General features: G+C 39.0%; 5 protein-coding genes across 8 annotated transcripts; 3 read left to right on the top strand and 2 right to left on the bottom strand.

Annotated features, from left to right (window-relative positions):
* The first annotated feature begins 326 nt into the window (after nt 1–326).
* Nucleotides 327–4051, top strand: LOC105455618 (arrestin domain-containing protein 2). The gene is made up of 6 exons (XM_011699074.1): nt 327–1003; nt 1222–1346; nt 1640–1857; nt 2780–2926; nt 3049–3270; nt 3396–4051. The coding sequence occupies exons 1-6, from the start codon at nt 891–893 to the stop codon at nt 3585–3587; spliced, it is 1017 nt and encodes a 338-aa protein (XP_011697376.1). The 5' UTR covers nt 327–890; the 3' UTR covers nt 3588–4051.
* On the bottom strand, nt 4037–8113 carry LOC105455619 (UPF0235 protein C15orf40 homolog). 2 transcript variants are annotated; one of them, XM_011699075.1, is made up of 4 exons: nt 7724–8113; nt 4529–4622; nt 4247–4374; nt 4037–4177 (listed from the first exon to the last, which is right to left on the bottom strand). In XM_011699075.1, the coding sequence occupies exons 1-4, from the start codon at nt 7829–7831 to the stop codon at nt 4088–4090; spliced, it is 420 nt and encodes a 139-aa protein (XP_011697377.1). In that variant the 5' UTR covers nt 7832–8113; the 3' UTR covers nt 4037–4087. The 2 variants fall into 2 exon arrangements, with proteins under 2 accessions (XP_011697377.1, XP_011697378.1); XM_011699076.1 differs by having other exon boundaries at nt 4277–4374.
* LOC105455620 (coiled-coil domain-containing protein 124) lies at nt 7563–9875 on the top strand. The gene is made up of 4 exons (XM_011699079.1): nt 7563–7694; nt 8120–8285; nt 8402–8670; nt 9506–9875. The coding sequence occupies exons 2-4, from the start codon at nt 8127–8129 to the stop codon at nt 9699–9701; spliced, it is 624 nt and encodes a 207-aa protein (XP_011697381.1). The 5' UTR covers nt 7563–7694; nt 8120–8126; the 3' UTR covers nt 9702–9875.
* A 150-nt stretch (nt 9876–10025) lies between these two features.
* LOC105455617 lies at nt 10026–15348 on the bottom strand. 2 transcript variants are annotated; one of them, XM_011699072.1, is made up of 6 exons: nt 14809–15348; nt 12843–13502; nt 12235–12578; nt 11318–12116; nt 10779–11160; nt 10026–10645 (listed from the first exon to the last, which is right to left on the bottom strand). In XM_011699072.1, the coding sequence occupies exons 2-6, from the start codon at nt 13388–13390 to the stop codon at nt 10517–10519; spliced, it is 2202 nt and encodes a 733-aa protein (XP_011697374.1). In that variant the 5' UTR covers nt 13391–13502; nt 14809–15348; the 3' UTR covers nt 10026–10516. The 2 variants fall into 2 exon arrangements, with proteins under 2 accessions (XP_011697374.1, XP_011697375.1); XM_011699073.1 differs by having other exon boundaries at nt 11318–12113.
* A 1751-nt stretch (nt 15349–17099) lies between these two features.
* LOC105455616 lies at nt 17100–19036 on the top strand. 2 transcript variants are annotated; one of them, XM_011699071.1, is made up of 5 exons: nt 17100–17352; nt 17738–18040; nt 18155–18414; nt 18481–18613; nt 18752–19036. In XM_011699071.1, exons 1-5 carry the CDS (start codon nt 17100–17102, stop codon nt 18760–18762), a joined length of 960 nt encoding a protein of 319 aa, XP_011697373.1. In that variant the 3' UTR covers nt 18763–19036. The 2 variants fall into 2 exon arrangements, with proteins under 2 accessions (XP_011697373.1, XP_011697372.1); XM_011699070.1 differs by having other exon boundaries at nt 18481–19036.
* The last annotated feature ends 3874 nt before the right edge of the window (nt 19037–22910 follow it).

Here is a 22910-nt window from a genome sequence, read left to right as displayed (position 1 = left end):
TTAGAAATTTGAATTTTGTTATACTAAAATAGAGATTCTAAATTATTTTTCCGCGCATTGAAGTAAATGCGCTTTTTATTTTAAAACGCTTAAACACTGCATTAAAAAAATCGCTTCCATTATATTTCATTTTATTAATTGTATTTATATAAACATAACTTTGACGGGGCTATAACGCAAACGGCTAGTGAAACTAATGCAACGCGTATCGTTTAAACGTTTGATGCTAAAAGCAGCAACGTTGATTAGAATACTGCTATTGGCCACGTATCAGGCAGGTGAAGCAAGGTGAGACCAGTCCGGACCGGACTGGATGGGAGGTGGTAGAGAAGCAACCAGGTGGAGGATGGTAGGGAGCGAAAGTGAGCGCGTCTCCAAGAATGGGCAAGAAGGTGCGGTGAGACTGCTGCGAAGCGGTGACAGAAAATTTCGCGGTGGGCGAGGATAGACGGATTGGCGCTCGGATCTTCGGGTCTTCCCTCGATCGGCCCGTCGATCGCGCGAAGCGCGGAAAACGCGTGCGGAACGTGCCACCGTTGCAAAAATCGCAACGATGAGGTGTATCGTGGTGTCGTAGTACCTCGGCTTGGTACCAGTCCGCCAGCACGCAGGAAGGAGAGAGGAAGTTTGGATCGCGGGAGGACGGAAGGAGAAGGAGGGAACGCGTGCCATGTTACGAACGTGTTGCTGATGCGATGCAAGCCAGTGATTCTCACCTCGCATCACGAGGTAACGCATGGAAGAAGAAGGCTGCCTCTGCGCGTTCCTCGACGTGTACTCAGTGAGCGTGAAGTCGCGGTGACGTAAACGTGCCCGCGCACAAACCGTCCTCCTCCTCCGCGAATATATACCACGTAACACGAGAGATACATTCCCATTTCGGCGGCAAGATGACGAGGAAGCTCAGCAAGTTCTTGATACTTTTCGACAATACGAATCTACTGTACTTTCCCGGCCACTTTTTGTCCGGCCGCGTCCTCATAGAGCTGGACGACGAAGCTTAGTAAGTAATAACGTTTTTATAGATAGTTAACGAGGATATTGAGTTCATGGTCGAAGGAAACATTTTTTTTTTGAGTGTAAAGAGTGCGTACGCGTTGGAGAACAAAAAAAATCCTTTTTACCACGACGCGGTGAAGCGCTAGATTTACGTAGATACGTATATACGCGCTAGATCTGGTAAGTAATACAAGCTTATTAATGTGGGGTACGTTACCGTAGCGTCTCGGGACTGCATTTCCACGTTGTGGGAGAAGGTGTAGTTCGGGTGCGCAGTCAACGTGCCGAGAGAGTTTACGACAAAGAGAATTACATCGATTTTCGCATGCGGCTGTTGGGCGAACCAGGTGAATTAATATTACATTTCGGATTACATTGCAATTCGCACGAGATGCAATTTAACATTTTAAATTACGTCTTTGTCTTTAAGTGACGCGTTTAAATAAATACACTGTACGATAATAGAAGGTTTAAAAATCTTTTATATTTTCTCTATAGTAATTTGCAATGATACTCGTATAATTAAGGATCTATATAATATCTTGATATCTCTTTAACTTAATTAAAGATATGAAATAACATTTTTTTAGTATTTATTTTTAATATTTGTCTTTCTCACGAAAAACGCGACTTTTAATAGGCGAAGGACCGTCACTGCTATCCCCCGGAATACATAGCTTTCCCTTCAAATTGGGGCTACCATTGGGTTTACCCTCCACCTTTCTCGGAAAACACGGATGGGTGCAATATTATTGTAAAGCGGCACTTCGCGAGCCGGGTGGGCTTACTCACAAAAATCAGCAAGTCTTCATCGTCATGAATCCGATCGACTTAAATCTGGAACCTCCGATATTAGCGGTGAGCGTTTGTTGCATTATATTAATCGACAGATTAATCCGGATATGATTTATAAGAGTGTGGTTTAAATTCGCCGTTTCACTGATAGTTGGATATCTTAAACTAAAACATAACTATTATAAATAAACAGTTTCCTGGGTAAACCACCTTCATATAACCGATTCAGACCAAGGAAAGTGTTTCGCGCGTGCAAATAAATGAACAGCGTTCATTACCATAACCGAGACCCAAATACCAGTCATCGACCCGTATGGAAAGCGTTGCAAATATCTTGACGCGAGGCAATGAATTTAAGGAGATTATATATTCAGTGCATTCGATACAGATAAATTTTAGATTAATATAAAGACGCAAAACATTCCGTTTGCGCGCGGGTGATCCGTATTTGCATTGTAGTCTGCGCCGGTTGCAACATAACGATACTCGCTAGATCGTGATGGAATCGCCGCCCATATAGATACTCCGGCAGCGATGCAATTGCGACTCTAAAAAAAAACGCTTGAGAAAATTTTCGCGTTGGCGGAACAGCATTCAGCGACGAGCATTGTTCAATCGCAAATAGATAAACATATAAGTATCTATCGCTCGGCGATCAGTAAACGCGCGCACCTCCTTTCTGAGATATCGTTTAATTTTGATTTCGAAAATTTAATCATTGAATTTAATCAAAATTTTTAATAATAAACACTCAATAGTTAAAAATAAATTAATACATATAATGGGCTATGAGCCAAAACTTAGATGTTTTTTCGCTCCGATATTTAATAAGTAAACATTCTAATAACTAATAAAAGTAATCAGACGTTTCGAATCATTATTATCAATGTGTACAAAACGGTAATCAGATTAAAACGAATTTGATCACTTGAATCATTCGGAAGAAATGCATGCGTACAAATGAAACGCCTTTGTAATCGAACAGCAACCTGCGAGGCAGGAGATCGAACAGCGCGTGGGTGTCTCTTGCGTATCGGGTGGTCCTGTATTCTGCAGAGTGAGCCTGGATCGGGGTGGATACGTGCCCGGGGAAACGATCGGTATTTCTGCGACTGTCAGCAATCGCAGTAAGGTACGCTGTAATTAGCACGTAACGGACGTAATTTGCTACTGATAAATGCAGTCACGATGATAAACTTAAGAAAACACTGATACATTAAAAAATACGAAAAATCGGAGAACTCGAATTAACAGGTGACAATGAAGTCGACCAAGGCGTCGCTCACCGAAACGATACAGTACCTGTGTCGGGGCAAAGTGCTCGCCAGCGAGACTCGCGAGCTAGCTAGCGTCTCCAGGGGGAAGATTCGGCCGGGCGAGGGCGAGGAATGGCTGAACGAACAGATGTATGTTCCTCCCCTGCCGCCGACGAATCTCAGAGGGTGCCACTTGATCAACGTTCTTTATCACGTTTACGTGAGTGTCGAGAGAAAGATATATTTTGATTTCCGAGCCTGAAACGCAATTGCGTCAAAATTGTTGCGACAGACGCGTTGGAGTTCGTGAAATTTATCTGGTGCGACTAACGTTTCTCTCTGCAGTTCGTCATTAGCCCGAAGAGTCTGGACAAGGAAATCAAGCTACAAATACCAATCGTGCTGGCTACGTACCCCTTGAGGCCGGAGGGTGCACCAGCTGGCACGGCGCCGTCCAAACGAGGCGCTCATTATCCATCGACGCTACCCATCTTTCGACCTTGGCTCGACGACAAGGCCTTCGAAATACAAGAGTGAAAGCGTAATATTACGTAATCTATTATTGGATTATTGCAGAATTAATGCCTTTGTAAAAAGGTACTAATTTTCTGTGAAATCATAGACGATTATCACAGCTGCGCCCCCGTGCGTTTACTCCGTCAAAAATCTTCATTGATTCTTGTATTGCTAGTCACAGCAACGCTCATATAAAATTTCAAGGAAAGAATCGATGGCGATCTTTGGAAATATTATATTCTGGTGCAATTATATGTAGCTGCTAAAAAATTTAATGTACATTAAATCTCACTGAATACTGACAACCACGTTAACTCGATTAATTGCATTTGAAAAAACAGATGTATAAATTGTACAATATTATGTAATATAAAATAATTGATTAACATTTTTCAAACAAAAATATGCTGAAAGTATAAAGTGGGGACAACTTAAAATATATTTATAAGAAAAACTATACCTATAATGTATAAATTGGGAACAATTATTTAATGACAAAAAATGTTATTTTTAAAGTACATTTAATTATTCATTTCTCCTTTCAACTTCGCCAAAACTTGATCTGTCGTAATTCCCGACACTACAACTACCTTCTGCCGACTTCGAGATCCCTGTAAAAAGAAAAAGTTTAAAATGTATAACCAATAAAACGTTCTTCGAGTTATAACGGGAGCACTAACCCGATCCAACGTCACGTTGGATTTTCTTACTCCAAAAATCGAAGCTAAATACTTGACGAGCTCGGCATTGGCTTCACCTTCCGTTGGTGGGGCAGAGATTGCAATGCCTACTGCTTCGTCAGAAATATCTATGGATATTCATTTCTTTAACAATAATTATGCAATTCCATTAATGAAATTCTTCCTCTTCTTTTTTTTACAAAGAATACATGATAACGCTAAAATAAGCGCTTTCTTTTTTATTATAAAAGGAACATTTAGCAAACAATAGTTTTTTATTACCAGTTATGTTGTTACACTTCGCTCCGGGCTTGGCCTGAATTTTAATCGCAACGTTTCCGTCTTTATCTAAGATCACAGGTCCCGTTGATGAATCCTACAAACAATGCATTAACAATGGAGGCAATTTCTCAACACACTCGGCGAGTAAAAGCGCGGATAGGTAACAAACGTTTCCGTTGCGCATCTGTCAGGAGACGCGATAGTGTCTCTCATTAAGTATTTTTGAAACATTATATTTTTTAATATACTATTCACAACCTTTTCATGAAAAAAAAACGCTATACCGTATCCTATACAGGAAAAAGAATGCTTTTATAAAAAAAGTTATTACTCTTTTTAAATAAGTTGACGCAATTAAAAAATGCCTAAGTTAAGGCAGAATAAAGATTTTTCTGCCTTAAAATGAGATAACAATGATGCTTATAAATACACTCGATGCGTAGATATAAATATATGCACACATTTTTTTGTATGTTAATTATTACAACATTAATGTTCTAACAATTTTCTTAGTAAACAAAAATATTCAAAGGAATGTATTACGCAAGATAACAACCGCATCAATCAATTAATTCACTCATATTATAAATAAATCATTTTATTTTTTAAGTTTTACGAGTGTACATACTCAGCAGTAGAAAGTTTACGACACTCTTATTTTAATGAGATTTGAAATTAATATTTTGCGAATATGCGAATCATGATTGGTATACTATTTTCAATTTAGAGACAATGATTTGTAATCTTGAAATATTAATGCATTTCAAAATCCATCAAAATAAAAAATGTCACAACTTTCTTACTGTCAAGTACACCCTATTCCAACTACAAAAAACAAACCTAAGAAAATTTTATAAAAGTATTATTTTTACATTTAATTTGCTTTTAAATCTTTTTTATAAAATTTTTCTAATATACAAACTATTCGTGCATTTCTAAATTTATTTTGTAAAAATGAAATTTGTCTTATACGCAAGCTATTATTCATGCATTGTTTATTTAAATTTTTTTATTTAAAAATATCGATACTATTTCAATTTTGTATTTCTCATGAACCAAATATAATTTAATTAAAAAACCAGACTGTCGAATATAATCACTTTTATTATTACTATAAAATTTAAAAGTACAAAATAGAAAATTATTTATTTATATACGCACTTATTGCATATAAAATATGTGAAATACTTAAAGAATAAGTTGAATAAATAGAAAATCATTTTAATTTACGAAAAACAGTTTACAATTAATAAAATATTTATTAATTGTTTGTGTACATTGAGTTATATGCAAAACGGGCGCGTCAAGTATGTTGCTATTAGATATTTTGCCTATTTCTGAGTTTTGTTTCTTACATAATTTGCTGCTTGTTATCAACAAAAAAAATTCTTTTTAATTTCTACGCTCTCATTATCTATTGCATTTCGTGTTCACAGTTTATTTTACTGCTATATTTTATAATTTATATATTTCAAACGTATAACTTCCGCATTTTACGTTAATTCTACTACAACGCGAGATGTTATCGCGTCTCTTGATTACGAGAAATAATTTTCCAAAATATTCTATATACCCCTTCAAACTTTATGAATAAAGTATATTTTATTATTATTTCTGGAATAGCTATAAGAGATTGAATAATTACCACATGAATTATGCATTGTTTCTTAATATAGCTAAGAAACAATATTAAGTATACGTGCATTGTATAATAATAAGTGCATAATAGCAATATTGGATGCATTCTATTTTATGTATGATGCACGTGATGTATAATTTTATCCTTGTTTAATATTCAGAACAACAAATATTATGCGTCTCATACATAAAAAACCTATCAGGACGTGTACCTATCTATACAAACCTGCCGACCATATATATATATATATATATTTTAGGAGTGTGATTTAGTGATTTAGATTTTGAGGGTTTTGCAAGATAATGGCATTAACATCGGTGTTGTCGAAGACATTCCAATCACAACTATTGTTTCTTAATGTTTTAATATTACTTTATGATATTTAATCATTTACTAACATTAGACGCAGTAAACATCGTGTTTATATATCATCTTAAAAATGGAGCTTCGTAAATAGCATTTTTGTCCTCATGTTGCATTATTAGTGAAACAAACGCTTTAGAGCTGAAATGGGAAGTCGTACCGCACCTCGCTGATTACCTTTTGTTCCGATCGATGCAACATATATGCTCTAGAGGATTTTTCATAATTTTTCATAATTTCGCACTTTCATAATTTCGAAAAAATGCGAAAATTTGAGAAAATTGGGTCAACTTTGAAGAAAAATCTTTATCGTCGCGGAATCCATCTCTTGCCAGAAAAAGTTGTAGAAAACGAAAGGAAATATTTTGATTAAAGTCATTAAGGTATTTGTATAATAAATCAGTTTTTGAGAAAAAAATCCCTCAAAACTAAATCACACTCCTAATATATATATATATATATATATATGTATGTATAAAGAAAATTATCCAATATCATTTTACGTAAGTCTTTTTTATGATAGAAATGCGTTTGTCTGGATAGGCTCTAAGGGCTATATATGTATAGCTATATATTATTCACATGCATAAAGAAAATTATCCAATTGCATTTCTATCATATAAGGATGCATATAAAATTTGATTAAATAATTTTCTTTGCATATGGTCATGCAAGTTTGTCTGGATAGACCATAAGACTTGTTTGCGTTGCTTGAAACCCTCAAAAAAAAGTTTGCACTTAAAACGAGATAAACATATACATTCGAACGTTGGAGAGAGAGAAAACGAAGATTCTGAGTGTAAAAAAATTGTAGTCAAGTAACGCGAACAGATCCTTATTCTGACTGCGTTCTGTATTCACGCGATTTTGGCGATTATAGCTTATGGAATCATTGTATCCTTGCTGTTTATCAAACGTTAAAGAACAAATGTATAAGGACAAATTATGCTCACAGTGTACGTGCGAGCGTGAAAACGGAACGCAGCCTCTGTGGGATAAATTTGCAATCGCGGCAATGAGTCCCGAGAATCAGTCGTGAGGTTGGCAGACGTGGCTAGTCACTTGTACCGAAACGGAGCAACCAGAAATGGTAAAGTGTACATAACAGAAAATGTCACGTTTCTTTCGCGATAGATGATTGAGCATTGTGCGGGCGACAGATCGGTAAGTGCAGCGTCAAGACAATTACTCACGGCGGTGGTCGTCGCCTTCGGCGCCTTCGCATTCCTCGCGGATCGCTGTTTCGACATTTCACGCGTGACGATTAAATGTCTCCAGTTGCCTTTAAACCGCGTAAACATACGCTTTCCGTGTGAGACCGTTCGTCGTCCGTTCGCAAGATTGAAAATAAACACGTACGCGATTATTTTCGTGCTATTATTGCCTTGAAATATCGATTATTTTGAATTCTCTTAACCTGGATCTCAATAGTTTTCACCGTTTTCACAATGATTCCGCGCATGTCAAGTTATTGCCAACTCAAACATAGTGAAATATAGTAAAACGCGTACCCACTATATTTTCGAATGCAGAGAAACACAAATCAAATGAAAAATTCGCGAATAACAATCGGGATTTACATATCACAGATCGAAAATGCCGAAGAAATTTGTGGGTGAGAATAGCAAGGCGGTTGCCGCCCGAGCTAGAAAAGCAGCGGTGAAAGAAGCAGAAACTCTCAAAAAATTGATGGAAGCTGAAGACAAGGCGTGGGAGGACAATAATAAGCAAGTACTGAAGAAGAAACAAAAACATGTACGTGTGTCTAGAATTACAATATTATCAATAAAACATTAAACATTAAACACATCAAAAAATCAACATCGCGTGTTCGGAATGAAATGTCGTAATGCACATTTTATTATATGCAGGAAGAAAGTGAGAAAAAGCGTCTACAGCAGTTAGAAAAAAAAGCAGAGGCAAAAGCCTTGCTTGAGAAGGAAATGGCAAATATAAAAATCGGCGGTAAGCAGCCTGCATCGAAAGTTACCAGAGCTGAAATTGTAACTATTACTGAAAAACGAAATCAAGTTGCTATGAAGAAAAAGGAGGAGGAGAAACCGATCGAGGAGAATTTAAACAGAGTGATTTTGGAAGGTGAAACGGCTCACGGTATAGACGAAGCTATATCCGTTTTGAGGTAATTACGTTTGAGATATTAGAATGCAACTTACATAAATATATGTATATATATATATATATTATCGTTCATTTGCTACAACGAGATACAATTTAAAAACTGTCATTTTTTTTAGTTGCTTTCAGAAAAACGGAATATACAGAATGTCTCATTAACGGACAAACTGGGAACATATTTTACAAGTGGAAATAAGAAAAAAATGTTGTATGAAGTTTGGCTAGAAATGCTTTATTGCAAAGTTGTAAACAAATATTAAAATCGGACATGAAATAAGAAACAATGGATTTTCCATTGTGCAGAATATGAAAGTGTATATTTCGTGTACGGAAAGGTCGAACGTGTTTATTTAGTGTGAAGATTTAAATTATGTTTACATTATATTTACTATCTACAAATTATTCAATATCATTTTATAACTTTGTAAAGCATTTCTAATCAAACTTCATATAATATTTTTTTCTTATTTCTACTTTTAGAATATGCTCTCGCAGTTTATCCATTGAATCCTAAGACACCCTGTATAAGATAATGAAAACACAAAGAAAAAAAGAAAAAACATATACTTTTATTTCTCTACAATTAGCTATACACCAAAATTGCATTTTAAAATTAGTAATAAAAAAGTTTTGTAGTATTAAAATGTTTTAAAAGATTGAAATTTATTTTTTTGAAAAATGTTGTATTTAAGTTGTGTCGTTGTTGTACCTAATAAGCGACATAATTACAACAATAGTTAAAAATTTGAAAACTTTCGATATTTTATATTCCCAGAATGTAACAGTTATATTTAATTTCTCTCGTTATCTTGATTTATTGTGTTTCATTTTATTTTCAGCATGAAGGAACCTGAGATAGATCGACACCCGGAGAGACGGATGAAAGCCGCGTATGTGAGCTTTGAGGAACGAATGATGCCAATGATTAAGGAACAAAATCCTACTTTGAGGTTGAGTCAATTGAAACAGATACTGAGAAAAGAATGGATGAAATCGGCTGAGAATCCGCTTAATCAAATGTTATTGAATCACTGACGATCATGGTGATATCAAACGAGCGCGACACTCACTCTTGCGCATCGTCGACTGATTAATTATTTAATTTTGTTAAACTAAATAAATAACAATCATTGCAACGTGCGATATAATCTGTATACAATTTTTATTTGTAAAACATATAACTTATATTAAAAAGCAGTATATGAAAAATAACGATATACATATATAAATCTTTGGTAGAATCTATATGCTATTCCATAGCCTCTATTTAATATTTGCTAGGTCACTTTGAATAACTTTTTATCTGACACGAGAAAGTAAAGTAACTTTTGAGTAAAAATTATCTATCTTAAATAGAAAGGGATATTTTCTAATTAATTTATTTAATTTATTTATAATATTTATATTGATAAGAATTCTCAGATGTATTAAATGTAGGTTTAATGTGAAATCGAACATTTTATACTTGATAGTATAAGATTACATACTATCACTATGATATCATGATGCTATTCGACTACATCGAATATTAAAAATTTTGAAATATATAAAAGTTATTTCTAGTGATCTAGACAAATGAGACGTTTTGCATTAATTTTATCTGTACATTTTTTCTGTATACATCTGTACAAAACTTGGCACATTTTTACGAGGCCGCACGAACTTCGTTGATTCATCTTATTCGTTTAATTCGATCGAATTGAATCTTCTTAAAGTATAAAATATAAAGTACTTTTTTCCAGTTTAAATATTATATCTGATTATTAAATTAATTGATAAGCAGTTTTGTTAATCGCTTGAGTTGATGCAATTTCGATATACAGTATTTTAGACATTATTTCTAAATGTCTTTACTGCCATTTTTTGTTCTTCCACAAATCTATGAAACAATGTATCATGTGATTCAGTTGTTGGGGGCATTCAGTCATTGGACTGTGACCAGCCATTGGAATAGCTTCAAGGAAAGCCTTCACCATTGTCTAAAAAGTTCAGAATAAGATAATTAAATTCTGTTTTTGAAAAAAGTCCAATTGCACATATATAGTTTTTAGATGATTTATTTTTTATTTAAATATGTAATGTTTAATTGAATGATTAATCATAAAAACTCACCCTTTCCATTTGACACTCCTGTACTAGCGACACTTTGTTGTCTCTTAATCCGTGCACTAGAAGCGTTGGTGTGCATATCTTCCTGTGGAAGGCATAATCACCCTGCGGCCAGTTCATGCCATTTAATACGTATTTCATGTGCGACGGCCACTGTTCCATCGACTCTTGGCCGCAATAAGGATGCTGTCGGCCTCGCGCGGAATAGAGAATATCTCGATGAAAACCGCACATCAGCAGAGGCGCAAGAATCGCTCTGAGACAGCAATGACCCGCGCATTCCGTGCTCGGCGGAGTAAGAGGAGTCGGACCGCCGCCCGATATTAGCACGAGTTGATGGATATTGTTATCATATTTACAAGCTAATGCTGTAGCAAAGCTGCACCTGAAATTCGTACGGGAGTTCGTAGATATCAATTTTATTAATATTGCTAAGATAATATAAAAGATTAATTTTTCTTCTTTTTTTTTTACAAAAATACTCATTCGAGACAAATTATCGAAAGGAAACAGAGTACGATTTCAAACAAACAGCATCTTACCCATAATTATGTGCGACTAAGACGCACTTCTCCCCAGATTTAAAAGCGTAATGGTGTAGAACAGCGTCCAAGTCCTTGAGTAACTTGCCGAAATGGTAATCTCTAGAGCGCCCGGGCGCTGAGCTCATACCGTGGCCGAGCATATCCGGAGCGATGCAGGGATAACCGAGGGAGGAGAAATACTGCAGCTGATGCTCGAAGATTTCTGCCGAGGAACCAAAACCGTGTAGGAAAACTATAGTTGGTTTCTTGTTCCTTCGAAGCGTTACCGACTCGCAGAGACTTCGCTTGGTATTTTCCCGCGAAGAGATTTCATCGAACTCCATCCACTTCTTGTAATCTTCGAGCTCGATAGAAGGACTTTCCGTTAATTTTACGCCGATCTTCGACACAGTCTCGTCATTCGAAGATGAGTCTCTGTCGTTGTTTTGGAATTCTAGCCGCAGTTTCTCAAAATTAGCCTCCATGTTGACGATATCTTCCAGTCGCTCCACTTTCCAGTCGGAATTAGTCGATGTTCTGAGCTGAGACGAAGTTACTATCTCCTTGGAGTCAGTTCCACGATCTGCTTCTGCATCTGCTTTTTGCGAATTTTTCTCGGGACTATCTTCCTCCGAGCGATTTGTCGAAGAACCTCTTCCCAATTTCTCGTCGATGATTCGTAGAAGAGATTGCTCAAAGCTGGGCTCTTGATCAGGCAGCTGAAACTCGATGGTCTCCACGCTGTTTATTCCAGAATCCACGCAATCCAATTTCTCGGGAGGAATACTTTCCGTCGGCATTCCAAGGTACAAACCTGCTATCCCACAAAAAAGTAGTGAAAAAAATTTGTTTTGTACAAGAAAAAATTCGAAAGGTAAATCTATTAATGTGATATGATAAACAATCTTATTTTTTCTAAATGTATTCGCTCTTACTGTGTTTTCTTGCGGTACAATTGAAATCTAGAGAGGCTAGTTCATCAGTCGAAGCGACGAAAGCGGGATTCACGTAACCCTCGCCTATCGAAACTCTGGCGAATTGACTTTTACACTCATTTTCTGTAGTCCATTCCTCTTGCGTCTTATCCACTGAATTGATATCGTTAAAGGAGTTATCTTCATCTTTCTTTGTCGAAGTTTTCTCTTTGGATTTATCGGGCTGCGATTTCATCAAATTACTTTTCGTTCGCTGCCAAGACTGTTGAACACTGTCTTTTTCCACGCCAGTTACATGCTTAACAGTATCATCAAGTACCTCTTCCAGAAGTGTATTGATATACCTAACAAAATTGATTTTTGATTATCGTAAATGCGTTCGCTTCCTCAATTTATTAAATAAAATAGAAAAAGACGAATATAAAGAAAAAAATTAAGAATGTAAAAAAAATTACAGAAAATTCAAGATATCGCGTTTAAGATATATTTATGCGATATTATTATTTTACTATATATTCATATATATTGGAAATATTTAATGTTTAATGATAATTAAACAAAATTTTTTATTTTTATTCGTACTTATCAAATTTATATGACGAATTTACCTTTCCAAATCCTTGACAATTTGTTGCTTCGCGCTCTGTTCGAACGGCTGGCGGTCAGTCGCCAATGACACCGCCGTCTCGTTCGCGCAATCTGCAAGTTCCGAGTTGTCTCGTAACTTCTGCAGATTCACGGAGACTCTTTGCTCCAGTTCCTCGATGCCGCGCGCGTCCTTCTCGACCTCGCAGAGACTCGTCCGGATGCGGTTCAATTCCGCAGATATCATACGCTCCTCGGTGGTGCTCAACGCGCCGGCGGACTGACGAAAGGAGCACCTGCAGTTTCCGGACGGATGCGGCCTCCTGGCCCACCGATTGAAGAAATTGTCGTTGACCGACTCCGGCCGGTCGGTCGCCGTGCTCTCGTAGTACCAGCCGCTCTTCAGGGTCGGCCTGAGAACGCGCAGCGTGCGTCGCGGTGCCACGATAAAGAAATCGCATTCGGGCAGTTCAATTCTGCCGGGGCCGACTCGATTCCGATTCCTCCAACACTCGAAAACCTTGCCGTACCAGGGAGGCCCCGCCGGGGTCCCCTCTGCCTCCGTTGCCATCGTTTCTTCTTCGAGATCCGCGGCCGAATCATAAATACCTATATCAGTGCAGCCGATTTTCGAACAGTCGGACACGCGACTGCCATAGCACCATGTATTTTCTAGTTGCTGTCTATGAAATTAATAATATTGATTATATACATATTTAGTACGTCCTCGATTTTATTTATCTAAATATGTAATAATTGAGATTCGTATTGTCTTTTAGATATAATTTGTAATTGCCTGTGAACTACATTGAGAAAAATGTTTCAGTTGTACCAAGAAGTACATACAAAATGCATTTTAATCACACTATTCCGAATTCCTCTTTTATCGTAATTCTGAATTTCTGATTATCTCGATTAGAATAGATTTAATAGATTTAATTATAAGTGATTCGTATCTTTTGTTAAATGTACTAGATTTCTAATTAACAACCAAAGCAAGTAAAAAATCTGTATTCAACGATTCATTCAATTTTATGGAAAGTTTGATGTTCAGCTTCACTTTTCTAATGAATGAATAAATATTGATTTTAATAGTTGATTAATTAACTGATTATTAGTGTAATCGCTACCAGTTGCTCCACAAATACCACTCAATACATTCCGTTTGGATTGCTAGTGTTATAATTATAGACTGGCAAGTTTTTATTGCGCAAATAGCGACTTTCTCGATTTACGCTTTTCCTGCGTGTTCCCCGTATTCGAACGATAAGATTTCCCCGCAAAAAAAAAACGAAAGCGTTCTTTTCACGGTCGAATAATTCGAAAACGACTTCGGTATAATTTCCGAAAAAGTGCAATTTATTCGTACATATGCACGAGTGCAAATTTTTTTAAAAAACAAGTTACATATTCCTGCGACAATGAAACTTGGAAACGAGTGCAAATTACGAGGATAATAATTTAAAATTGCAAAAGGAGTTTAACTGAATAGCTAATGTACATTCTTTTGAAGCGACGTAAGTGTCTAGTCTATCTATCGGAATAATCTCCTATTTAATCGTACCAGGAAAAGTATAGCGGCAGAACGTATATAATGCGCGAATAATTCAATGATTTCACTTTTTTCGAAGAAATGTGTGCTCATCGCTTCTTAAAAGTCTCAGCGAGAAATAAGGTATAATCAAAACATTGTCAATTTGATGCATATTAATTCGATTGAGCGAATCTTACTTACGTAGAAGCGGTTGTGAACGATTTTTTATGCAGAATTATTCACAATAAGGAAGTCATAATTATCGATGACTAATGCTACTTGAATGCTATTAAAATGCTCTCATTAGACTTTGACATTTTGAAAGATACGGTAAGCTAATTATTTTCATAAATAATATTTTGCTCCGAAAGACAACAGGGTAGAACTATAGATCGATATACTATTTGATTCCTTAGCGCTTTGGACATTCAACACTTTGCAGAAATATTAATTACCTTTTCCAAACGGAGCAGCATGTGCGTAACAAACACCGCGTACACCAGTCTAACGAACGATGCTTTACGACACTGAATATCAAGGTAGCACAATACCGGACGCAATGTAGAACCGTTCGCTTCGGTTGTCTTCGGCTGTCGGGGTTCTCTCGCGTGAGTTTAACAACTGTTTCGCGGCACGACGTGATGCGCCCGGGCGCGATCGGTCGCGTCCTGCCGACCACTGTGTTTTCGCCGAGTAGCGTCAATGACACACGCGCGATGATGATGGTGGTGTTGATGATGATGATGATGACGACGACGACGACGACGACGGTCCGTCAGGACGCGGGACGTCGTCCGTCGGAGCTCGTCGTCGCGCGGACTCGCGACGAATGGTACCATCGCGGCAGGGCATCGCGCATATTTTTTTTTCGTGGGCGTTTCTCAGCCGGCAAATTAAGTCGAGAAAATTGAGGACGATTAATACTTGAGGCACGCAGCACGTCGGCTCACACGGCGGCCATTGTACGGCTCGAACACACGGACGGGGCCAGTATATACGATCGAGTGAGAGCGAGACCCGCGGGGTCCCCCTACCATCGGTAGGGAAGTCGCTCGTATACAGGGCGTTTAGAAAGTCCGCATCGAAATCCTCCACAACCTGTCCTCTTCGCTTTAGAACCCGCTGTTGAATGGAATGTCTGCGATATTTACATACGATACGTTCGCTGAAAATATTTACCTCATTTATATTTATATCATAGCGAATCGTGATCCTCGAAGGTTGCGAACGAGACATTGCACTAAAAGACATCGTCTGATTCTTCTAAACCGCGATTATTATTTGATATAATAAAAAATCGGAGTATCGAAGATTCGCCGTGCGCCGCAGATCGAGCGAGCGAATTCCTTACTTTGTCGCCACCCTTTCGTGAGCCTTTCGTCAACAACTTTGTACATGTAGCTGGTAGCGGTACTCTCCCTTGAATGGAGACTTCCATGACCGGAAGGGGCCTTATAAATCGCGATAAATCACGTATGTACATACGTGGATGCGAGAGCGTGAAAGATTTTATAATCGTATGACCTATTAAAGCGGCTCACCAATAATCGCTCACGAACACGGGTACAGTAAAATAACTGTACTAAGAACGCTGAAACGAAAAAATGGAGTACCATTGAAAAAAAAAGTCAAGTTGATAATGCAATTTTCAGCTGCAATCAGGCTGCTCAAATAACAGTTTGTTCCTTAGGAATGTAAGGATAAATTAAAATTCCGAAAGCATATTTATTCGCGCGCGACTTTATCGATGAGTAATGTAAATAAGGGAAACACGATGGGATATTTCCTGCTCTATAACACAGATTGTGATAAGAGCGAGTGTCGCTGACCTATTCGAAGTTGCGATTTTGTCGCTCGCAATTAGATTTATCTTCGAAATATTAGACTTACAGTTCTAATTAAGACGGTGTATTCAACAAAGTTATTTAATCTCGTTCGATCGTAATAAAGAGAGCATCTCTGTGAGCAACTCTGTTGTATCATATCGCCACTAATCAACGTAATTTCTTCGAGCGCGCGTAAAAAGAAAAAACTTCGCGCGGTAGTACACACACGCGGGATGCCATAATGACAGGTTTTGAATAAATGTGTTTGCGGAACAAACGAGTTATGAGATAGCGCTCGACGAACATTACGAGGAAGAAAGGTGCAACTCAAGACGTCTTAGCGTGAACTTAGCTAGAAAAAGTAAAGGAGCGTTAAACGGTAATTTACATGGAAGTGCGCATCGCGCTAAATAGAAAATCTTTTCGTCTTTGCATTATTAATTTCTTCGTATTTTGCCAAATATTTGCTCAACTATATACATATATATGTATGATCGCGTCGCGAATGTCATGTCTGCGGACGGCGCCGACCAATATTATCGTTACGAAGGTGTGTTTTAGCGGTTTGCAACCCCCTGCCTTCGTTACGCCGCGCGTTACCGCGCGGCTTTCGGAGAGGATAGCGGACGACAGCCTCTCTCGCGGCGGCCGGTGTACCCCGATAAGCAGTGCAAATTTGTCGTTGCACTGCACCGTTGCCAAGAGGCAGATAACAATTTACGCGTTAATATATTAGCACGACGTGCGACGACGTATCTTTACGAGGGCGTGCGGCGCAAACATTTCCAACTAAGACTTTGACAGCGCAAACGCTGTCGGTAATGGTCGTTAACCCCGCAGCCCCGGGTACGCGGCGCTTAAGGTATAAAGGGTTGCGTCGCTCATCCCGCCCGATTACTCCGTTGAGAGAACTCGGCGCTATGGAGGTGACGCATTTTCTCATCGTGTATCTTCTCGTCGGCTCGAGCACGCTGCTGGTGGTGCACGCCGAGAAGAACGCCGAAAAGAACGCCGAAGCAGCCGGGGGGGCCACCGAGGCGCCGATCACCGAGGACCAGCAGAAGATCTACGATGAATGCCGGAATCCGGATTACAAGAAATACGTGAAGTGTTTAATGAGGCCGAAGAGGCACGGTCATCACACGAGCCACGGAGACGGGATGCCGGAAACTGGTAGATCCACCAATCGCTAAATAACAATCGAGCTAAACACGGAGATTCGCGTGCCGCTCGGGAGCCTCCGCTCGAACCTATTATGCAACTGCAGCTGATGTTGCACGATCGCTTAGAGAGATAAAGCCGTCGTATTAAATTAAAATTACTGGATCTTTTGTAACGTAACAGACGCGCGGTTGCGCAACGCGGTTGGTCATTAGCGTGACTTTCAAGTGCGACGGATAAATTATAAAGCGATATCGCGTCGCGACGGCCTTTATTATTATACAGTTAATTATACCTGATTATCTATACGCCGGTACTATCTGCCGTTTGTTTTGTTCGCGTTTAAAGAAAATTATGTCCTATACCGTTGCAAGCGATAAGCGATAAAATTCCGCAGATCCCGCACACTGTCTGGAAACGTGTCTAAAAAAGTGCGACCATCACTTGGATCACGACTGCGAGAAAAAATGCGGCAATTGCATGAAGAGAACCAGGCACAGACATCAGATCATTACGGAATACGAGACGGAATGCGAATCGGGAAACTGCGGCCCATCCGGTGGCGGCCCGTACGGGCTAAGGACTACCAATATAACGACGAACATCGGCATTAATAATGTTATTAATCCTTTCGCAGGCCTTGGTAATGATAGTAGAATCAATATTTTTGGAAATGGTACTGGATGGGGTGGCTGCTGTCGTGAGTCAAAGTCTCTATTTATTAAATTAAGAACTAATGTATGATGCCCTTGAGATGCAATTTAATAGACAAAGAGCATACGTTAATAAAATCGGGCTCATTTCCGATTTACAGCGCCCGGTGGTCCCTGTCGCCCCGGTAGTCCTCCCTGCCAACCGAGTCCACCATACCCTGGGCCACCGGTTTACCCTGGGCCACCGGGTTACCCCGGGCTACCGGGTTATCCGGGGTATCCTATACCTGGAGCACCATCGCTTCCTATAGTACCTCAAATATCGTTAGTGCCGCAAATTACCTATGGAATGGGATTCGGAGTTGCAGGTGGTTGCGCGTACAATCAGTGGCTTTGCATTCAACAAAACGGGGGACCGCAGGTAGACATATCGTATCGAGCCGGAAATATTCTTTTATTATATAATTAAAAGACAATGTAACTGTAGCTTCCAAGCGTGCAGCCCGACTGCTCTGGATGTGGCCATCCTGTCTTGCGCTACAGGTGTGATGTAAATTGTTACGCAACTTACGCCAACACAGTAACTACATCGCCTTGTAAGAGCCCGGAATGCGTTGGTGGTGAGCGTTTATTAACTCATTAATTAGCTAATTAATTATCGCTAATTAGTACAAAATTAAACGCGATTTCTTCTTTGTCATAAATATTTCTGCTTTTATTCGCGCGCGCAAACGCAATATTATTATTTCTTATTTTAGGTTCCACGTAAAAATATCTCGGATCTAATAAAGGCGACTGCTAGAGAGAACAGAGAATATTTTATTGATCGCTCATACTGTTTATATTTATGCAATCTATAGCTCATGCTAACAGTGGTGGACTTGATAAGAAATTGTAGCCATGAATTAGTCCTAGATTTATCGCAAAACAATTCCTCGCATTATTCGCTGAAATAATTATCTATATTCTATGTAATGACCAGTTTTTAGCATTAACTTATGAAATAAAGACAACATTACTTTTCTTGTATCAAGAAAAAAAAATGTTTTTATAAGTTCTTCGCAGTATTTTAAGATGCTCATTTGCATCGAATTACTGAATAATGGATTTAAAAATTAATATAGAATTACTACTAGGCACCAAGATCCAGCCATGAACCTGCTTTAACCATATTCACGTTGAAATATCATTGGTGACTGGTTGGTCAGTTGTGATGTAGAAAAGAGTATACCAAGAGCGCGGCCATGTATATATGGTTGCCAATCTCCCGGCGCAATACAAAGAATTTCGCGATTAAATAATTATGATTAAAGTCATGTCTATCTAAATATATATTCCTAGTGAATACATGGAATTATGAGTCTCGAGAATCAACCGTTACAACATGAAACGGTTAAACAAAAAAGATTTATTATTTTGACATATGGCTGGAAGTAGCGTTAGAATGTAATGTACATAATGCCATGTAAAATAAATGAATGGTCAAACTGAAACCACACAGACGCGATTGCAAGATTTGTCTTGCGTTATGCGTAACGCATCAGCAGCCGTTTGGCGCGCCGATCACCGGCATCGACTGCGTCGCGTGGACAGGCGATGTGACTTCGAACCCCCAACGGACGAGCGAGTGCGAGAAGACTCCGTCAGGTGTCAAGGTGGGAAACAGGTGCTGGAAGCGTAGAGCCGCAATATTCAGGTGCACCGTGGCGAAAGACTGTGACATTACGACGTTTACGAGAAGACTGAGCACAAAACGAACGGAATCGCATTTTTATTCGCGTTTTTCTAATCGCACCCTCAAAGTTGAAGAAGATTTTCTCTCGAGACGATCAACGAGAACGAAAAAAATTCGAAGTAGTCTTCCATAGTTCTTGGAATATTATATTAAGTCGATACCTATGTAGGTAAAAAAAAAAGTTACGTAATCGGTCTGTTGAGCGAGGTACACGGCGTGAGTAAGCGGCAAATGTAATTTCATTTTTTGCTTCTGTCAGAAAATCATTAACATTTTTTTCTACGAGCCGAAATAACAACTTAAGAGCAATTCGTGCTTACGATAATTACCTGATCGCTTCGCCATTATCGCGTTCGCACGTACTCCGAGTGGAGATTCCGAGAGCTGCCCAAACAAAAAGTACTTGCAGTCGTGAACCTACCTGCCTTTCGCAATGCACCAGCTTCGATAAGGTTGGATAGCGAAAGTGCTTGTAGCATCCCGCGAACGGGCGCAGCGTGGGAATAGCAACTTGTTTCTCCTACTACCATCTTTCTCTCAATTCCGAGGCGTGGATGGATCCCTTTCTAAGAGAGTTAAGTGCGTCGTTAGCTTCGCCGCGTTCCGCGGATAACGCGGCGAGGATGAAAAAATTTAAATGCGCCAGGGGAAAGCAAAACGATTTCCATCGGTCATCGATTTCAGCGCGCGTTAAATGTGGCTCATTTCTTCTCGCATCTGCAAAGACATCGGATGTAAGAAAGTATCGTTGTATGACGTAGAAAGTTGTAACATAAAAGACACAGATATAAAATTAATTGAAAATACATTTCAATCCCAAGCATGGGCGTGTACGATGCAAGGGCAGGGAGCAGAAGAGGACGTTTGTCTTCTAAATCTTAGCAAGGAGAAACAGTTAAATTCTAAAAATTATATAAACAATTTGAATTAGACCGCGTAAGTGAAAATCACGAATTAATTTGAGAGCGCCTTCTACGGTCATGGCTGCTCTCTAAATCTGAATTAGTGGAAAAGTACTGAAAAATCACTGATTGAGTCAGTACCTATAATCTAACTATAATTTCACTTATAATCTATAATTAAACTATTAACATTAACTATAATTTTACTGACTACCAGTGAAATACTTTGGACTGATGCATTCAATGAATAACCATTGATAATCAGTGACTATGCACTGAATCAGATTTAGAGAGTGGATCTTGGTACCTAATAGTAATATAATTCTATATGAATTTTTAAATCCATTATTCAATTATTTAAACTGCGCGCTGATTGTCGGACTTGTAACGCAATCATTAGCTATCATTAGGAATAGTGAGATTACAATTGATCTTTAATTCTTAATAATTGCGAATAAGCGTCTTAAAATACTGCAAAGAACTTATAAAAATCATTTTTTTTTTTTTCACAAAAAAGAAAGAAGTTGGACAAACAAGTATTAAGAAAATTCATTTAAAGACTTTTAAAGAATAGCATTAATGTAAGCATTTTAATAAGCTTTGTGTGAAAATAAATTTTTGCCCCCTTTCCCCTTCCGACTAAAATTCTGGATACGCCCACGCATCTCAGTTTATCTTTTCATATAATCCATTGGTAAAGCCGAAGCGTTCACGTTTACTGGTCGGCATTGGGGAACGTCATATCGAGAAGACCCCGGAAGCAATATTCTACGAGGGAGTATTTCGCGCGGGGAACGTGTAAACGCAATATTTTACCGGCATCGATACGTACCTGAACAACTACGAACTAGGCGGACTTGCCCTTAAGCGACGCCTTCCATCGTTATTGTATTGTTAGGACAGACAGCTAGGCCGGTACGTGTACACACGAGTGCCGTCACCGTATACGCTGCGCTATGCCACGCCGGTTTCTCGAACGATAAGAATGCAACGTTTCCCCGTGGCGGGCCGGACAGCGTGGGCCGTCCTGCCTCCGAACAATCAAATTTACTGCGAGCGCAGAGGATTGTTCCTGTTATTTCAGCCCACTCCTGCGCGAGCGTCCGCCAATCAATTTCTTCTTTCGTTTTCGTTGAGCCTTTTAAAAACGATCCCCCTTACGTTGAGTTAAGAGATCTTTAATTTCTTCATTCTTGAAAGAAAAAAATAATTAATGTCGTTTGCATCGAAGCTTATCTCTAGAACTTTTATCTCTAGAGATAAAAGTTGTAGAATGTTAAGATTAATTTAGAGGAAGAGAAATTTTATAGTCGGCATGTTGTCACCATTAAGGCATTAAGGAAGTGTACTTCTCACTTCCTTTCCTTTTTTCGATCTACACCTGGCGTGAGGCTTATCAAGCGCATGACGGACCACCCACGGATACGTATATCGGAACCCAGGTGGAATCATTAGAGCGAAAGATCGGCGCGTATATACCAGCCTGCTAACATCCGTCGGTTGGTGTATCAAAAAGTCATACACCGTCAAGCCGTCAAGAGTTTCGCTCTATACAATATATTTTTTTTATAATTCTCCGTCTATTCTCCGTGTGTACTTTGCGTAAAAGGATTGAAGGGTATACGCTGCATGATACTGCGCCGACAATAAACCGCTCCTCCCCCTCATCCCCTTAGAAAGAACATTAAATTTTCACGGTTTGTGAACTTATTTCCCTGATGCGAGGCTCCCGCGGGGTGCCCCGAAGACGCCCCTCGAAGGCGCGTGCCTTCAAGTTCCAAATGAGGCTTCCAATTAACTCGAGCACATGTCATCCGCGGCGACGACGACTTCCTGCGGTTAAGAATTTTGCCGGAACACACTCGGCAAAATGTTAAATTAGTGGAGTGTACGAGGAAGTCACGAGACAATGACAAAAATGGATCTCTTACTAGCTTATTGGCTCACTATCTTCTGGTCTCTTGCACAGAACGCTAAGAGCATTTATGTAATCTTCGTATAAGACTGCATACTCTTGCATGGCGCATCGGATAATAGCTAATCGATTATTTACATAAGGTCCGTCGGTGGTCGTGTCATCAAGATCGTCATCGGTTGAATAATTCGAGGAGTCACTGGCCCGTAAAATGACTACCACCGTGGGCATCGTCGAGAGCGAATGGAAGTTCGTTGGGGGGGACGGCCCACAGTCAAGGGTTAGCAAAAGTCCGTTACAGTTATTCCTTGAAGCAATCGTTCAGTCGAACACTCGGGGAGCGCTAAATGAAATGACCGGTAATC

Source organism: Wasmannia auropunctata, unplaced genomic scaffold (genome assembly GCF_000956235.1).
Source record: "Wasmannia auropunctata unplaced genomic scaffold, wasmannia.A_1.0 LD335888.1, whole genome shotgun sequence".
Taxonomy (NCBI): Eukaryota; Metazoa; Arthropoda; class Insecta; order Hymenoptera; family Formicidae; genus Wasmannia; species Wasmannia auropunctata.
Note: the sequence above shows the minus strand (reverse complement) of the source record. Positions and strands in the feature narration are given on the sequence as shown.

Excerpts from the sequence above, each read along its gene's own strand:
- LOC105455619 (XM_011699075.1), bottom strand. The coding sequence starts at position 7,831 with ATGTTTACGCGGTTTAAAGGCAACTGGAGACATTTAATCGTCACGCGT. Across the intron at positions 4,623-7,723 it reads CGAAGGCGACGACCACCGCC|GATTCATCAACGGGACCTGT; the intron begins GTGAGTAATTGT and ends CATTGTTTGTAG. Across the intron at positions 4,375-4,528 it reads GAAGTGTAACAACATAACTG|ATATTTCTGACGAAGCAGTA; the intron begins GTAATAAAAAAC and ends GAATATCCATAG.
- LOC105455617 (XM_011699072.1), bottom strand. The coding sequence starts at position 13,390 with ATGGCAACGGAGGCAGAGGGGACCCCGGCGGGGCCTCCCTGGTACGGC. Across the intron at positions 12,117-12,234 it reads TTGTACCGCAAGAAAACACA|CAGGTTTGTACCTTGGAATG; the intron begins GTAAGAGCGAAT and ends TTTGTGGGATAG. Across the intron at positions 11,161-11,317 it reads TTAGTCGCACATAATTATGG|GTGCAGCTTTGCTACAGCAT; the intron begins GTAAGATGCTGT and ends TACGAATTTCAG.
- LOC105455616 (XM_011699070.1), top strand. The coding sequence starts at position 17,100 with ATGGAGGTGACGCATTTTCTCATCGTGTATCTTCTCGTCGGCTCGAGC. Across the intron at positions 17,353-17,737 it reads AGACGGGATGCCGGAAACTG|ATCCCGCACACTGTCTGGAA; the intron begins GTAGATCCACCA and ends AAAATTCCGCAG. Across the intron at positions 18,041-18,154 it reads TGGATGGGGTGGCTGCTGTC|CGCCCGGTGGTCCCTGTCGC; the intron begins GTGAGTCAAAGT and ends TCCGATTTACAG.
- LOC105455620 (XM_011699079.1), top strand. The coding sequence starts at position 8,127 with ATGCCGAAGAAATTTGTGGGTGAGAATAGCAAGGCGGTTGCCGCCCGA. Across the intron at positions 8,286-8,401 it reads TGAAGAAGAAACAAAAACAT|GAAGAAAGTGAGAAAAAGCG; the intron begins GTACGTGTGTCT and ends TATTATATGCAG. Across the intron at positions 8,671-9,505 it reads GAAGCTATATCCGTTTTGAG|CATGAAGGAACCTGAGATAG; the intron begins GTAATTACGTTT and ends TTTTATTTTCAG.
- LOC105455618 (XM_011699074.1), top strand. The coding sequence starts at position 891 with ATGACGAGGAAGCTCAGCAAGTTCTTGATACTTTTCGACAATACGAAT. Across the intron at positions 1,347-1,639 it reads GCGGCTGTTGGGCGAACCAG|GCGAAGGACCGTCACTGCTA; the intron begins GTGAATTAATAT and ends GACTTTTAATAG. Across the intron at positions 3,271-3,395 it reads ACGTTCTTTATCACGTTTAC|TTCGTCATTAGCCCGAAGAG; the intron begins GTGAGTGTCGAG and ends TTCTCTCTGCAG.